The following is a 16,950-nucleotide window of genomic DNA, read 5'->3' as shown; positions in this document are numbered from 1 at the left end:
ACACAGTCATGTCTTAAATTCCTGATTATTAAACTGACCACTAAGAAGATTGATTAACTGAGCGGAAAATCTAGAATCAGATCTATCTAGAATCAGATAGACCCCAATTAAGACCCCAGCCTTCACCCCACTCCCTACAACTCTCATTTGCTATTAGCTGGTGACCTTGGAAAATTAGAAAGACTACAAAAAAAAAGTAAGAATTTGTTTGTGTGCTGTGTATTTCTGTACATTTTCCCTTTTCTCTCCACATAAACATTTTATTTTCAGAATAAATTACAAAACAAACAAACCAAAACAAAATAGGACTATTGTCTAGTACCTCTTCACATCTACCAACTTTATTTATTGAATATCTAATAATAATCTACGCATCTCAGTGGCAGCACCAGAACTTCTATAATTTAAAAGTCTGCAAAGAAAATCTAGTTGTAACAGGGACCTGGAGGTAGTCTTGTAAGAATATAAGTTTTACTTAATATATTATATATAATCTTAAAATAGTGATTTTTAAATTTATAATTTATAAAACATTTATAACACCAATAATTATCTGTAGCAAAGTATATTATTACTTTGAGGAGGAAGTTTTGGGGTGTTGATGAAGATTTTGGAAGATTTAAAACACCATCTCCAAGAAGCCACTGATACTAAGAGAATACAGCCTTCATGGGATATGGTATCCTCAGCCCACAGTACATGGAAAACACTCACAAAATAGTTGTTTATCAAATGAACCAATAAGTTAATAAATGACTGAATAGATCTAGTTGTCCTAGTCAAATGAAATACTCAGAAAGTTTTTAGATCTTGAGAACTGGAAACCTGAAATTCTTATTTGCCTATTTATTCATTTCTATATTTTTCAAATTGTCTAAAATAATCAGGTTTACTTGGGAAAAAAATCGAACATGAAATTTCATACACAGCATGTGATCAAAAGATAGAGGAAGAAAAACAATTTGTTAGCAAGAGCTCTAAGCAATTTTCTTTTTCCTTCTATTTCTTGACATTTTCTGAATTTTCTATTATGTAGAAAATTTTACCATAAATAATTCCCATAAAAAAACAATAAAAGGATAGAATCAAAATTGTTTTTAAGAATCATTAAGTGCCTTCTACATACACAGTTTAGTTAAGCTGACAGACCATTCATTCATTTTTTCAGCAAACAAGTACTGAGGACCTGCAGGCACTGGCAAATAAGCAGAGACCCAATTATAGCCTACATGAGCTCAGCAGTTGCTGCAAGAGAGCCCAGTGAAGAGAACTCCAAGAGAATTATTCAAAGAATCATCATGGCAGAAGAACACCTATGCAGGTGTGAAAGGGGCTGAAGAGCAAGGGTTATACAAGTGGGGTGTGGGCTATCCAGAGGAGGTGCTCTTTGAAGTAAATTTTGAATAGAATTTATAATTTGCCATATTGAAAAAAAGATGTGGAGAGAAGGAAAAACAGCATGGCCAACAGCTGGAAGATTAAACAAGGTCACATTTTTAGAAAAATGCAAGTTACAAAAAGAGTCACAAAGTGGTTAGAGATAAAGCTAGATAAATCTGAAGAGATTCAATTAAATATATGTGTGCAACGCTAATTGCTTTTATTTTTCCTGAATGCACAAAGTCCAATGTAGGACGATTTGACACTTTCCCCACACATCATTTTACATTGAGAAGATGTTACATTTATCACATTGATTCTTCTTTTCACTTTTTGCTCCAATAATGAATAAGAAGTTGGTATTAAGTGTGAAAGCTAATAAAAGGAATATTATACAAATGAATGATAGTTAAAACATAATAATTCTAGACTACTGAGCAGTCTTAAAAGTGTTTCTAAAGTTTCCATTGACCCAAAGTGTCTTAAAATTTCAAAATGAATCTAGCTCTAAGAGCTGTCAATCTCCACATTAATGACACTCATAGAAATTTCAACACAACAAAAAATTGAGAACGGTTAATACTGTCCAATCAGTTTGACAAAAATGAAAAATTACATAAATCATATTTTTGTAGCATTGAGACACAAAACCAATTAAAAAGCTAAACTAGCAGTAGCCAAACTACACACATAAAATATTTATGGCCAAAGAGAAGAATTTAAATGGTTTTGGAAAATTTAGATCTGTATTGTTTGAAAAGAATTGCATTTAGAAAAGTAATAACCACAAAGGAAAATTCCCAAAAGCATAAGCTATGTTCAGTAGAATTTGACATGGGTAAAATGGATTCATGAATCTAATAGTTATTGTAAAAATTAAATGAAAGTGATGCTGCTAAATATTAGTTCAGTAAAATTAAAATTAAAATGGAAAAACTGTCAAGGATTTAACTAGGGAATATATATATAATAATCAGGGAATTAAATTGGTCTAATGGAGTTTTTTTCCTCCAAAATTTATCTTCAAGGAAAACTCATAAATGTTGTTATATTATAATAAAATATTTATTTTCATAAAAGTTGAGTCAAAACATACTTGGTATCAAATCACGGGTTCAGTATATTTTCTACCCACAGGAGACACTGAAAGAGGGATGGACAAAGGTGAATTCTGCCTTTTACAGAGATTATCCTGGTAATGGTGGGTATGGACACAGTAAGGATTGAAGGCAGCTGAGACTTCGGTCTATTTTTACAATAAGAAATCCCTGGCAAAGTAGAAGGCTGTGGATTTACAAACTATTTAGACTGCAGACTGGAGAAGCCTGAAAAATCCCTGAAATAAAGAATGCAAAGTTAAAATAATTCAAAGGCTTATAAGGCTTTATTCCTCTATCACTTAACCTTAAACTATCCCTTTATCTCCTCACAGTGTCTAAAAAGAAGAGATATCATTTGGAATCATGTTTATGCTAAAGGGCTATGTGCTCTGATTTCATGGGCTCACATGAAAAAATTTACAACTTCTCCAAGTATCTCATAGTTTCAAAGCATTTTCACAAATGTTATCGCTTTTAATGCTTATAACACTTTATAGATGAGGAAACTGGGTCTCAAGGATGAAAATTGATTTAGCTCAAAATCATGTGATTCATAGAGTTAGATTTTCAAAATATTTCTCACTACAAATGCCATGATGTTTCCCAGCTTGGAGTGGTTTCTGCCTCCTTTTCTATTATGCTTAATATTTTTTAATCAATAAATTATTGCATTTTTCATCAAGTAGATGTGTTTAAAATATAGTGGCCACACTGTATTGCCATCATATTATCATTTTGATATTGTCTCTTAGCATCATTGTTATTTATATAGGTTTCTGTAAACTATTGTCTTAAATGCAGGACAAATTTTATTTTAATTTAAAATGCAGAGAATGTCTTCTTGTCTATCAGTGATTTCTATTAAGTTCGCTATACCGGTTGTTCATATCCTGATACATATGAGTGTGCTACCTGAGTTACCCTCAGCTTTTGCCTTCTCCTCCTGCATTAGCAGATCCCTATTTTGGAGGGTGGATGATTTTCTTCCAGGTACTCAAATTTGATTATTTTCTTAAATATATGAATGATGATCATTTATACTTCAGTATCATTGCATTGTAATTACAGTTTTGTAATAAATACCCTGTATAGTAGAAACTGAAGTTTCAGTTAGGTGGCTTTTTCCTTTCAGACACTTGACTCATTTTTAGAGGAAATAAACGTTGAATCTTTAAATGCTATAGAGTTAAGCACCATATAATATATTTGTTTAAGTTTGGTCTCTACTAAAGACTCTAATAAAAACCGATATTTTTTCTGATTATCTTTTAAGAAATGAATCAATTGAAGTTACTATGAACGGATATAGACGATGCTTGTTGACTTCCCTAACATTGACTTTATGTATATTTATTCTTGTCCTGGATGAAAGAGTAGGAAAGCTTTTGTTTCTCTATTTGTTCTTGTTTTTGTTGTGATTCCTGAACATACAATTCTCTGCTTATAGTAGTCATTCCTAGACTCTTTTAACAGACTGATATTGAAGTAGCACACTGACATACAAACAGGAATGAAAATTAAATATTTTAGGTAATAATTAGATATTTTCTAATCTAAATATTGGTTAAAGCCGTGTACACAAAATCCAGTGATAACTATAATTTTTATTCCTGTGTATTTGGATATTACATAGAAATAGACATCACACCATATTGCTAAAGTCTTGCCATATTTTTTTTTCTGTGTATCATACCCTAAAAAGTGCTGTCTTTATGTATGCAAAAGTCATAGCACTAACCCTTTGGTATTAGGCCACTGCTATGGGGTTGGGTGTCTAGTACTTACAAAGATATTTAGACTAGATTGAAATTAATTTTAAACTGAAGATATGTTAAATTTCCACTCTAATTGTTTCCTATGTAAATAACTACATAAACCTATACGATGTCTAGAAAAAAATATCAAAGTTCAGCGTTAGTCAAAAATTTCTCTCTCTGCACGAAGCTGACAAATACACACATGGTCTGAAGATGAAACCTTGTCTTTGTGAACACTGTATATTTGCCAAGAGAATGAACCAACCTCAGTACAAATCTGTGCCCCTTACCTACTCAGATTGACATTCATCACTACACAATCTGAAAAGAAATTATTCCCAGCTCTCTACAAGCTTTTGGTGTGCAAATAATGCAACACCTAGGGTGCACCATATTCCATCTGCCCTTGCAAGCAATCCCAGAGCACTAGCATCAGTGCTCAAACCAGTAATTGCCAGGACTGGACCTGATCTGTTTGTGTTATCACTCTGCTAGATTTGTATTTCCCTCCCATTTGCTGCTTTTCTTTCTACGGGTATGTGTATCTGAAGAATAAAATTGGCCCTCCAAATTACATTACCTAGAATGTCCAAGAGCAGATCAAAGACAATTTAGGAACAACATTCTCAAACTGTGAACTTTTAGGAAGTCAGGAGGATCTTTCCAGACAAGAAGTGAGATAACAAGAGTAAAGAAGGGAGCAAAGAAAAAACAAAACAAAACAAAACAAAAACAAAAAGTCCAGCCTGTAAACATCTAGATCTAAAATCAATTTATTTAATCTGGACAAAATAGTCCTGCTACCATCATCCTCCCACTTTGCCTCTGGTTAATTTTTTTAATCTCATATTCTCCCTCTTTTTGACTTTCCTCATTGAAAATTTTCCTTTCCTTTATCACTATAATCTGCAGTTTTATTGTTTTAAAATCCATGATTTATTCAGTGCCTGGTGATAAATCAGATATGGGAACTATGTGTTTATGCCTTTTGTGTCTCCTATACCTGATTTCATGTAGGTTACAATGTCAGTAAATCCACTCATTCACATGTCATCATCATCATCAATCATCATTACAACAACAAATTGAAATGACTTGAAAAATGCCAAGAAAAGGTGATAAAAAGTATGCAATTCAGTGGAGATATTTTGTGGCAAAAGTGACATAAGAGAATGTAATAGAAGAGGTAAGATTTGCCCAGAGTCTTAAACACCTTGAGAAAGTATAGAGGTGGGTGTTAAAACTACCTCCTGTTTGTTTCCTTTTGATCAATTACAGAAGAAAAAGAAAGAAAGAAGAAAAAAAAAAAATCCCCTCCCAGCTCCAGGCCTAGGCCCCAGATCATTAGTGGAATCAGTTTCTCTGGCAAAAAAAAAGATTAGAATTTATACCAAAGGCAATGAGAATAAATCAGTATCCCTTTGCTTTTTATTTTATTTTTTAATCTGCAGATTATGTTAAAAAAAAAAGGATGAGACTTCAGACTGATTAAAAAAAACTACAATTTTGCAGGTGAGAAATAATAAAGCCACGAATTAAGAAGACGGTAATGGAGATGTCAAAGCAAGAAGTTATTAGAGAGTATTACAAAGCAAAATTTCAGGACTTGGGGAACATGTCAATGTCTGGATTTAGGAAAGGAAGTAAGTTCCATGTTTCTGAGGGATGAATCTAGAGATGGAGAATCAGAGCAATCAACACGTAGTAGGCAATGATATGTAACCAAGTGGAGAAAAAAGAACAACACAGGCCAACGTCCGAAGTTCATGGGAACGCCAAATACACAAACATGGATGATAGATAGATAGTCAGATAGATAGATAGATAGATAGATAGATAGATAGATAGATAGATAGATAAACTAGTATATATAACCCACAAATATATAACTAGTTTATGTGTGTGCATATATATAAAGAAATACATGTTCATGTATATGAACTAAGTTCAAGCTAACTACTCTGCCCCTATACTTAGTTACACAGAACAAAAGAGAAAAAGATAATATAGGCCCTAACCCCTTGTAGCCTTTCCTGTAACAAAGTACATTTCAAATTCTAGCAATGGTAAGGGTCACAGGCAGGTTTTTAGTAGGGAATTTTTTTTCAAATCAATAAGTAATTCTACTCACATTCCCAAATCTCTAAATTATGCAGTATTTAGAACTTAAAAGGACTGCTTACCAAATTCAATTAAATAATTTTCATTGAATGTCTGTGATGTACAAGGCACAGTCCATGTTTATAACATGAGATATATATTTTTAATACAGATGGAAAAATGAAGAATTATGTCCAGGAAATGAGTGTTAACTATTATGACTCATAATAAAACTCATCATATACCTCACATAGCATAACTCATATACTCTTAACTGCCATGCTATGGTGTACTAGATCTGCCTGGCATTACAACTTTATTAGAACCAGAGAACACTCACCCTCACCTGCATTCTTAAAACCATCATTGTCCCCTAAAATTATTTAGAAATCTTAAACAAAGTTTGGTTTCCAGTTGCCATCACAAAGAGGCAGAGAGCAAGAGGATTAGGAAGTCTTGAGTAAAACTGAACCCTGCCTGGATGTTGCACTGCCAAAGACTCACTTTGGCCTTGTCCATGTGTGCATTTTAGAGATTAAATAAAATATTTGAATTGTGCATAGAGTTACCATTGATGGCTATCTACATTTGGCTCTATTTCTTTATGCTTTAGAACATACAGTATAAAATTTGCTCCCCAAAAGTTTATTATTTCCTGTAGGCACTAAACTAATTTTGACACGTTAAAATGAAACATAGAATCCAACTCATTTGTTGCTAAAAAAGAAAAATATATAATTTAAAGCATTGAGAATTTTCCAAATTATACATCAAATCACAAAATGTTTCTTGCAACTTGAAAGGATTATAAACAATATTTGCAGGTAGAAATGAGTATATCTGTATATGTTTTTCCACAAAGAAGCATATATCTCAGGGAGTCTACAAATGTCTTTTAGAAAAATGTTTGCTCTCAATATTTATGTGAGCAACTGAAGATCAACTTGATTTTTCAAAATCAATCTATGTATATCCATTTTTTTTGCTATGGTATAAATTATTCAGCAAAGCTGATGTAAAGGTTTCTAGATCCCATTATATTCTTATTTCAATTACAAATTCAAAGATGTGTCTTATGGTTTAAAAAGTCCTGTAATAGTATGAGTTGAACTTTTATGCACAAAGGAAATATTTCACACTCTGATTGAAGCATATAATAGGATATTTGGTCTATTTGGGAGGTTGGGAAGTTTGCCTGGAATAAAAAGCAATGGAGCTAGACCTGAATAAAATAATAGAAGCTAAATGAGTATGGAGAGAAGAAACATATTCTGGCTTACAAAATGTCTCAGTATTTCTTTATGGTCATTTAAAAACGCTTTTCAACATTTCCTGAGTGGGAATTTTAAATGAAAATGTTCTGACTTGTGATAATATACATTATCACTTCACTGAAATTATTATTCTTTATAATTTACTTTTTATTATGATAAGCTTTAAAGGGATGGTAACTTGATAAACATTTTCTGTACTAAGACAAATGCTGCATCTATATAGATTTTTTAAAAATTCATCTTTGCAATAAAAAGCAAAACAGCCACAAAACAAAAAATTATCTTATGTTGTTTTTCTTTCCTCTCTCCTAGGTTACTCCAAATAGAAATTGACAATGTAACATGCTCAAGAGATAGCTACTTCCCTGACTTTCAGAGGAAAGGAGAACAGTAAGAGTCAAAAAAAGACTTCAAAGTGAATTGTAATAAGCAACTTGTTTTAAAATATTTTTTATACTTTTTGGAATTTCTACAAAGTTTTATTTTCAATGTCCTTTTAGATACTACATCATAAAGAGAAATATTAAATATTCATTATTAGTTACATTCTATAATCTATTGAAATGTACTCATGATTCATGTTGACACCACTCAAGAACTATCCATTGAATAGAGGATAAACGTACAAAGATTTCAAACTTTAATAGGCACTGGAAGTCCAACTAGTTACATTTTCCTACGGAATACAGCATTTGCATGATTTTAAGAGTTTAAATATTTCTATCTCATCAAGGCTGTAACATTTACCCACCACCCAGGAAGGGCGGTGGCTCCACAAGAACTTCTAAAGCAAAAATGTATTAAAACTATTAACAAGAAACTAAAAACTTGATTTAAAATACATTCCTGTGATAAAAATTGCAGAAGGTTAATATTTTACTAAATACCTCAATATATTTTTGAACTATTATATACCCAAGTATTCAATAAAATATGTCAATTAAACTCAAAATTTGAGGAAGCAAACTTCAAGTCTGGGAGTGGCTTACATACAACCAAAGCTGTCTTATGACTTTTTAAGAGACCAAATTTGCTAAAAGAATAAAACCTCACTTATTTTATCATTAAAAACATTCTCAGGCTTTTATAAATGTGTGTTATTGTCACTTTGGAGGTTAAGTAATAATGTTGCTTTTGTAATATCTTTGAACAGTTGTAAATAAAGATACAGATAGACAATGCTTTTCTTTTAAAATTGTATTTTTTTTTGTCCTCGAACATTTATGTCTTTTTAAACAGAAACAATGTATTCTGTCACACAACAAGCCTGTGTCTCCCTGAGACAACAATCTTGACGGTTTACAGCAGGCTTCTCACTTCCAGTTACCAACACATTTAAAATATTTTTATGTCTATTTCAAACATTCCTCCAAAAAAGAAAAAAATAATGTAAAAAATATTAATATCCTTGTACTCACCTGTCACAAATACTTCTGTGTCCAGAAAGGCAAAGCCAAATGCCAAAAGTTTAAGCCACAAATACATGGTCATATCTGGAAGTCAGCCGTATCCCTAAGAAACAGCATGCGTCCTTCTGAAAGGCAAAATAATTGTTATCTCTGTAGAAGTTTTTCTCTGTAAAAACGAATCAAAAATGTAAAAGCAAATAAATAAATGCATACTCTACACTGTTGTCTTATCAGACGAGGAACAATTTCCTCCTCTGTTACCCTAAGAACAAACCACTTGCTAGCTGCATGAGCTGCTAGGTGATGATGTCAGATTCGGTTTTACTAACTTCTCCAAAAATACTGTAAGGGTCCTCTTTGCAGGAAGTCAAAAAAGTTGTTCTAAGTTAGTAGAATGGCATTGCACTTCCTTAATTCAAGTAATTACACCAAGTTAGAAAGCCTTTTAAAAGATTTTCCCATCAAGGAGGATGTTTTTAAACTATCCAAATACTGCTCCTTTACAGTATCCATTACGATTTTTTTAAATTAAATCCCTACAAAATAATCAATAATTTTCTTACTTAAGAGATGAGAAACAGGTTCAGCATGAGTGTAACAAAATGGGGGTTGACAAGATGATACAGTACCTGACTTAGCAGAAAGTATCAATATTTGACTTAATAAGATGGCCAAATGAATGAAAAAACTACCAATGTGGTTATTTTTGGCACCCCAGTATCATTTACCATTAGGGCATTCAAAACTCAGCAATATGACAGTTTTAGCAGTAAAACCCATTTCTTATGCAAAAGCACTTTCAGACAGCTTACCAGTTTTGCCCCAAATCTTTCACAGATATCCTTGTGAAGCTAGGAGTGGAATCAGAATGCCATTTCTACTATAGTTACAGCAAACCCTGCTTCCAAAAACTAATGTTTCTGTGACTTAGGATGTTCTTGGTGCTACTGAAGAGGGAAAGGACAGTGAAAAACAAGAGATATCTTTAACAAAAGTTAACCTGTTTCCTTTTTCTCAGCAATGCTTTTTCAACTTTTTGACAAATAAGGCAACTAATTAATACACAATGCTCTTCATAATTCTGATGTTCTTAGTTAAGTCCATCTTTTAGGAAAATACTTACTGGCAAAGGTATACATTCAACAATACAATTAAATGAATTGGTGTTATTAATACAACATTTATATGCCTTTAAAAATAAAAGTATACACACGTGCAATTCATTTATTTGAACAATAGATGATGCTTGGGGGACTTTTAGACAAACAGAGCCCCTGTGGTAATTCTGCAAACTCTAGTTAGGAAGATTATTGTAGGATTCTTATATTTAAGTAAATAAATCTTTTGATATTTACAAACATTTTTGTTTTACTCTTACATTGGCTGCTAGGAACCACAGAGCCAAATTTCTATCACACTTTGTGCAAATGGAAATAACCCCATAGCTTAAACTCTAGGTAATAACTTTTCAATAAGATTGTAGTTAAGAATATTATTTTACTTTGATTATTATTATATTTAACTTATGGAGCGCTTACCATGTGCCAGAACTGCTTTGCACTTTACATACATTGTATAATTTGTACAATACCCTTGAGCTAGATAATGTTATTGCTCCCCATTTTATCTGTGATGTTCAGAGAGGTTAGTTGATTTGTCTAAGATCTCGCAGCTAGGATGTAGGCAAGCTATATTTAGAACCCAAGTCTCCAAGTTTCATTTTGCTTTCCTTTTTACCAATCATTTTGTACTATGTAAGTTTATAATACTCTAAAAGATAGACCTTCGAATCAGTGAAAATGAAATTATTCTCTTTTTGCAAATGTATCTTTAAATAAGATAGCTGTGCAAGTAAGCACTAATTTTCATGTGGGTAGGCCTAATAAAACATCAGTGTCAGAACTCATGGATTTGAATACTCATCTCTTCAGCCTACATCTTAAAATACATTTGCAACAGAAAACTCTTTGGGGATTAGCTTTAAATATCTTTAAGCAAATACTTGTGTTCTGTTAGCTTACTGTTATGGCAGAATATTTGGCAAAATGAGAGGCCAGGAGAAAAGTGTATATGATCTTTTAAAAGGAAGAAAAGTATGTAAAATATACTCTGTAACAATGTAAGTTTAGCAGCCTTAAAAAGGCATTTTAAAAGGGCTTTGTGGCTTTACAAAAACAGTAAAAAGTTGGGAGATTCATTTCCATTTCAGACATGTGAGAAGACAGATTCTACCCAGGGAATCCAAGATAGATTAGCAACAAATGAGTTGCATTATGTGTTAATCCAACACGTATATAATGTTTTAACATATTTATTGTGTTAAAATTGAGTTTAGTGTCCTATAGGAAATATTAGAATTTTAAGTAATAAAATCTATATTGTATATTATAAAGGCGTAAAGACATAGAGCTTGAAATACAGAGACATCAGCAGATAAATGTATATACAATTCTGATGGCACAGAATGGAGACAATGGCAACCCAGAGGTTTGATAGCCTGAGGTCCAGGCTGTCAGGTGGGTAGGCAAGAGGTAAGGCCCTAGCAGCTTGTTAGGAGACAGAGTAGGGCTGCGCTTGATGTTCTACTACACTAAGCAGGACATCCAGGAAAGACTCTGGGTAGCAGCTGGTCTTTCCACAGGGCATCTGGGGAAATTTCTACTGTATCACATACAGTATGCACATACTGTATACACATATACACATATACATATATACACATATACACATACTGTATCACATAGCCACTGTGCTTAGGCGACTTTTTTTTTTTTTCCAGGGTCTCGCTCTGTCAACCACGCTGGAGTGCAGTGGCGTGATCAGGGTACACTGCAGTTTCTACCTTCAATGCTCAAGCGATCCTCCCGCCTCAGCCTTCTGAGTAGCTGGGACTCTAGGCGTACACCACCACGCCCAGCTCAATTTTTTGTAGTAATGGAGTTTTGACATTTTGCCCAGGCTGGTCTCGAACTCCTGGACTCAAGCAATCCACCTGCCTCAGCCTCCCAAAGTGCTGGGATTACGGACGTGTGGGCTACCTTGCCCAGTCCCTACCTAAGTTTTAAGTACTACTAAGATACATTACAAGCTCAATCCTGTACCCACCTCTCTCTTTCTGCATGAGCTCCTTCATGGGAACGACTCACGAATTTATATTTCCAGCCAGATCTATTATATATTTGAGATCTCTAGATTCACATTTTACTACCACATTTTTAACTAGTCCACCAGATTGTCTCATAGCCAACTCAACAGAACATAGAAGTCTTGATCCATCCTTTCTTTAAACCCATCCCAAATCTCAATCGTATTTATATCTGTAAATGCACCAGTATATACACAGTAACTTGTAACAGCAGCTTAATTTTTATTTTGTATTTCTCCTTTTCTGTCACAACTATTAAATCATTAACAAATCTCATTCATTCTCTCTCCACTATCTATCTTGTGTCTGTTTCCAATTGTACCACTTAGAATCAAACCATCATCACTGCTCAGGCTTTTAACTAACTTCCAAGCTTCCATCTTATCTTCCTTTAGTATTTCCTCTAAAGAGAAATCAAATCGATCTCTGTCCATACAAATCAAGTTGGGATAAGTCCTTACTTAAAGTCTATCAGTATTTTTCTTATTTGCATGTTTAATAAAAATCTAACCTCTGTATTATTTCTCCACCCATTTAATACACTTCCACCTGGTTCACACTATGCTCTAGTCACACTGATTTTTTTCTGTTCCTAGAAATGTCATGCTCTTTTCTATTTCAGGGCTTTAGCTCTTTATTCTTCCCAAGATGCTCTTCTGGTTCCACCCCCACCAATCACTCTACATAACTTCCTTCTGGTAACAGCATAAATGTCACTTCCTCAATGGAGTTTCCCTGACCATCCTACATAGAAGAAGCCTCTCTAAGCTACTTTCTATCTCAGAACCTTGTTTGTTTTCTCCAAGTTCTGGGATATATTTGTATATTCATATCCACCTCCCCCACAAGGGCACAAGCCTGTCCTCTAGATCAGGGTTCTCCAATCCCAGGGCTGTGGACTGGTACCCTTCTGTGGCCTATTAGGAACCAGGCCACATAGTAGGAGGTGAGATGCAGGCCAGTGAGCATTACCACCTGAACTCCACCTCCTGTCAGATCAGCGGTGGCATTAGATTCTCTTAGGAGTGCAAACCCTGTTCTGAACTGCACATGAAAGGAAACTATGTTGCATGCCCCTTATGAGAGTCTAACTAATGCCTGATGATCTGAGGTGGGGTGGTTTCATCTGAAAACTATCCCCTGACCCCAGTCCGTGAAAAAATTGTCTTCCATGAAACTGGTCTCTGGTGCCAAAAAAGTCGGAGAACACTGTTCCAGATGATAGACCATGAGGCCTACGCAGTACTTAATATAATGGTTACCATATGTGATATATGTTAAATGAATAAATGGAAGAATGAATGATAAGATTTACACATGAAGCTGCGGAGTGGTCAACATATTGGGGGTTGGCAAGAGTAAGAATTGGGAGAACGGTGGAGAAGCTTATGTTGTTGCACAGGCAAAGAATGATGACAGTAGGAGTGTTTACCAGTTAAATAAATTACCAAATTACTTAACTCTAGCAGTTACAAAATTGTATACACAATTCTTATAACACAATTGATATACTTATCAATGAATTAAAATACAGGGACACAAAGGAGAGAATACTTCTACATCTCTAAGATTTGATCTAGAAATACGTTTTTTGCAATCCGTCATTTTGTCTTTCGAAAATTTAGGCTTTGAGGGCTGGGCGTGGTGGCTCATGCCTGTAATCCCAGCACTTTGGGAGGCCAAGGTAGGCAGATCACTTGAAGTTGGGAGTACGAGACCAGCCTGGCCAACATGGTGAAACCCTGTCTCTACTAAAACTACAAAAATTAGCCGGGTGTGGTGGTGTGCCCCCATAATCCCAGCTACTCAGGAGACTAAGGCATGAGAATCACTTGGACCCAGGAGGTGGAGGTTGCAGTGAGCCAAGACCATGCCACTGCATTCCAGCCTGGGCAACAGAGTTAGACTCTGTCTAAGAAAAGAAAAGAAAATTTAGTTTAGGCATTGAGGAAAGAAATATGTGGTACTGTCTTTGTGTAAAATGCAAATACAGACAAAGACAAGTCTTACCACTGGCAAATTGACCAAGGTGGGAGGTAGTGCTGCTTTGAAAGTTTTTCTCACTAGAACCTTAACTTTCCTGGTCACTTTAGATACACGCAGTGCATATATACCTATGTATCAGTGATCAATGCCAACACTGTAGTTCTTAAACATGATGTTTTAAGAAACTATTCTTCCTGGTGGCTAAGAAACTTGTAAAATCCTAGTTCCAGCAATGATCTCATATCTCTAATATGGAGATAATAATACTTTTAAGTGTTGCCATGAGAATTAAGCATATTAATTACGCAAACATTCAATAAATGGTATAAAGTGAACACACTTTGTTATAATCAAATATACACCAACATAGCATACATCGTATTCCTCTTTCTAACCCCAGCAGAAGAAGTATAGGGAGGGAGAAGTGTTCCCCTAGGACCTGACCAGGAAACATTTTTGCATTCTGCCATTTTGTATTTTGAAAATTTAGGCATTGAGAAAAGAAATATGTAGTACTTGATAAAACATATCTCTCTGCCTTTGTGTAAACTGCAAATACAGACAAAGGTAAGTAGAAAAGAAATATGTGTTCCCTTCTGCAAATGTCGCAGGCAAAGTCCTGATGGGTGCTAAAGATAAAGAGGAGGTGAAAGAGTTAAACTAGATATGAAAGTAAAGTGTTCAACTGGTCTGAAATGAACTTCGGGTTGTTTTTACTCAAAAGTTACTAGGAAGTTGAGGGACCTGCCATATATATTGTTAAAAGATGGAAAGAGGAAATTAAATAGTCTTAGTTTTATTAACTTAAAGGCACTGTTGGTTTCAAGATGCATCCTGGCTTCAGCAACACTAAAATATGTTTTATAAAATGTGCATCTTAGAATCAATGAAATACAGAAGCATAGCTGACCAGTGGCAAGATAACATATGATGTTTAATATTTATACCTGATTGAATCCAGACTGCTTAATAAACCAGTAATAAATACAAAGAACTACAAAGCATAGGTAATGAACTCTGAGACCAGTTTCCAAATCCATCTTAATGAGAAAGTCTTGTAACTTTTCACACATAAAGGCAGCATTCCACACTGGAGTGGCCTTCTGTGGATTTCATATTTTTCTTGTTCCATGAGGTCTAAGCTGAGATGTGTTTGTTTTACTTCAGGTCTCACATTCAGTGTTACAAGCCATGTATAACATTTGTTGATTCCTCTGATGGCTTCAGGTTGCTGAAACCTCTGCCTCTCTCTGTCTCTGCATCTCTTTCTGCATTGACTCTTGGCAATGACTTTCCTGTCTGGGTTCTGCCATTTGCGTACCTTGATGCATAAAGACAGCATGGGGCAAGTATAGTAGAGAGTTTAAAATAGCTTCCAAATTCTATGAGGATATATAATGTTGGAAAATATAACAGTATAAAATAGATGTCATAAATCTGTCCATGGTCTATTATATATGCTTAATTATAACCTAGTGTGTTTAAACCATTTATCGAATGCTTGCTTAATTAACTAATTTAGATTTCACAACAATGCTAAGATAGTATTATTGCCTTTTCAACATAATAGAAATTAAAAACAAAACATCATGCATACTTCACTGTATCTCTGCTGTCAGTGATGTTTTTCTCACACCATGTCTACCCAGTTGGTGTTCTGCTCACCTGCATTAATTTGTTTACCTTCATGTGCAGTTTTTCATCACTTGTCATACAACTCACATACTCTTTGTCATCAATTTGATGTGAAGCCATATTTTGTAGTGGTTTCTTACTTAAAAATATAATGGTCTGTGTATTTTTTTTTTTCACACACAAAAAAGAATTATAGAAGTCCATCTCTGAATCACACAGTGGTTTCAATACACTGTGGAACAGCAACATAACATCAATAAATAATCAGTGGACAGTGTTATCAATGTTGCAAAGGGTGTGCTTTCAAATTAAAATTTCTGCATTCATCTTGTAATTAATTCCAATAGAAAATTATCACACACACACACACACACACACACACACACACACACACACACACACAGAGCTTCTTTGAAAAAGCTAAAGCGAATCTCAAAATTGAAAGAACATAGATGTACTGATGTTCCAAGTTTGTAACAGAGTCACGAAGTAAACAGTGACAGGTTACTTATGGATTGAACCCTACTAATCTAAAGTAAATAAAACTGGCCAGTCATGGTGATTCGCGCCTGTAATCCTAGCACTTTGGGAGGCCTAGGCAGGTGGAATGCCTGAGCTTAGGAGTTCAAGACCAGCCTGGGTAACATGGCGAAACCCTGTCTCTACTAAAAATACAAAAAAAATAGCCAGGTGTGGTGACACATGCCTGTAATCCTAACTACTGGGGAGGCCAAGGCATGAGAATCACTTGAACCCAGGAGGTAGAGGTTGCAATGAGCCAAGATTCATCATGCCACTTCACTCTAGCTTCGGCAACAGAAGGAGAATCTGTCTCAAAAAGAAAAGAAAGGTAAATAAGGCTGAACTAAATAGAACAAGAGCCAAACACAAGTAAGAATGTGTAATTTTGATATAATGTATTCCTAGAACTTCAATCTTTGCAAAGTCTCAACAATCACACTCTTGACATCTGAAAGTCATTATATATTGCTTTAGCCAATAAACACATTAAAAAGATTCATTCTCTACTCTGATTTGTCTAAAGTTTTTATCATACAAATTCTGATTATGCTGGCTTTAGTTCAACAAAATCTTGAGTCTGTCTCTGGGTTGACAAAATGCAATGTAATAAGGAGGTTTTCTTACCCATTTTATTATCCAAAG

At 34.4% G+C, this 16,950-nt stretch overlaps 1 protein-coding gene across 6 annotated transcripts in view; it reads right to left on the bottom strand.

Annotated features, from left to right (window-relative positions):
- PTPRC (protein tyrosine phosphatase receptor type C) overlaps positions 1 to 16,950 on the bottom strand; it is a 136,314-nt gene extending 119,364 nt beyond the window's left edge. For 4 of the 6 annotated variants that reach the window (XM_010358238.2, XM_030929670.1, XM_030929671.1 and 1 more), the window contains exons 1-2: positions 9,234 to 9,366; positions 9,030 to 9,145 (exon numbers count right to left, since the gene is read on the bottom strand). In XM_010358238.2, the coding sequence (XP_010356540.1) occupies positions 9,030 to 9,102 (73 nt within the window). In that variant the 5' untranslated portion in view covers positions 9,103 to 9,145; positions 9,234 to 9,366. Of the gene's footprint in view, positions 1 to 9,029; positions 9,146 to 9,233; positions 9,399 to 16,932 lie in introns of those variants that run through there. The other 2 variants (XM_030929668.1, XM_030929673.1) reach the window with 2 other exon arrangements.

Source organism: Rhinopithecus roxellana, chromosome 1 (genome assembly GCF_007565055.1).
Source record: "Rhinopithecus roxellana isolate Shanxi Qingling chromosome 1, ASM756505v1, whole genome shotgun sequence".
Lineage (NCBI taxonomy): Eukaryota > Metazoa > Chordata > Mammalia > Primates > Cercopithecidae > Rhinopithecus > Rhinopithecus roxellana.
Note: the sequence above shows the minus strand (reverse complement) of the source record. Positions and strands in the feature narration are given on the sequence as shown.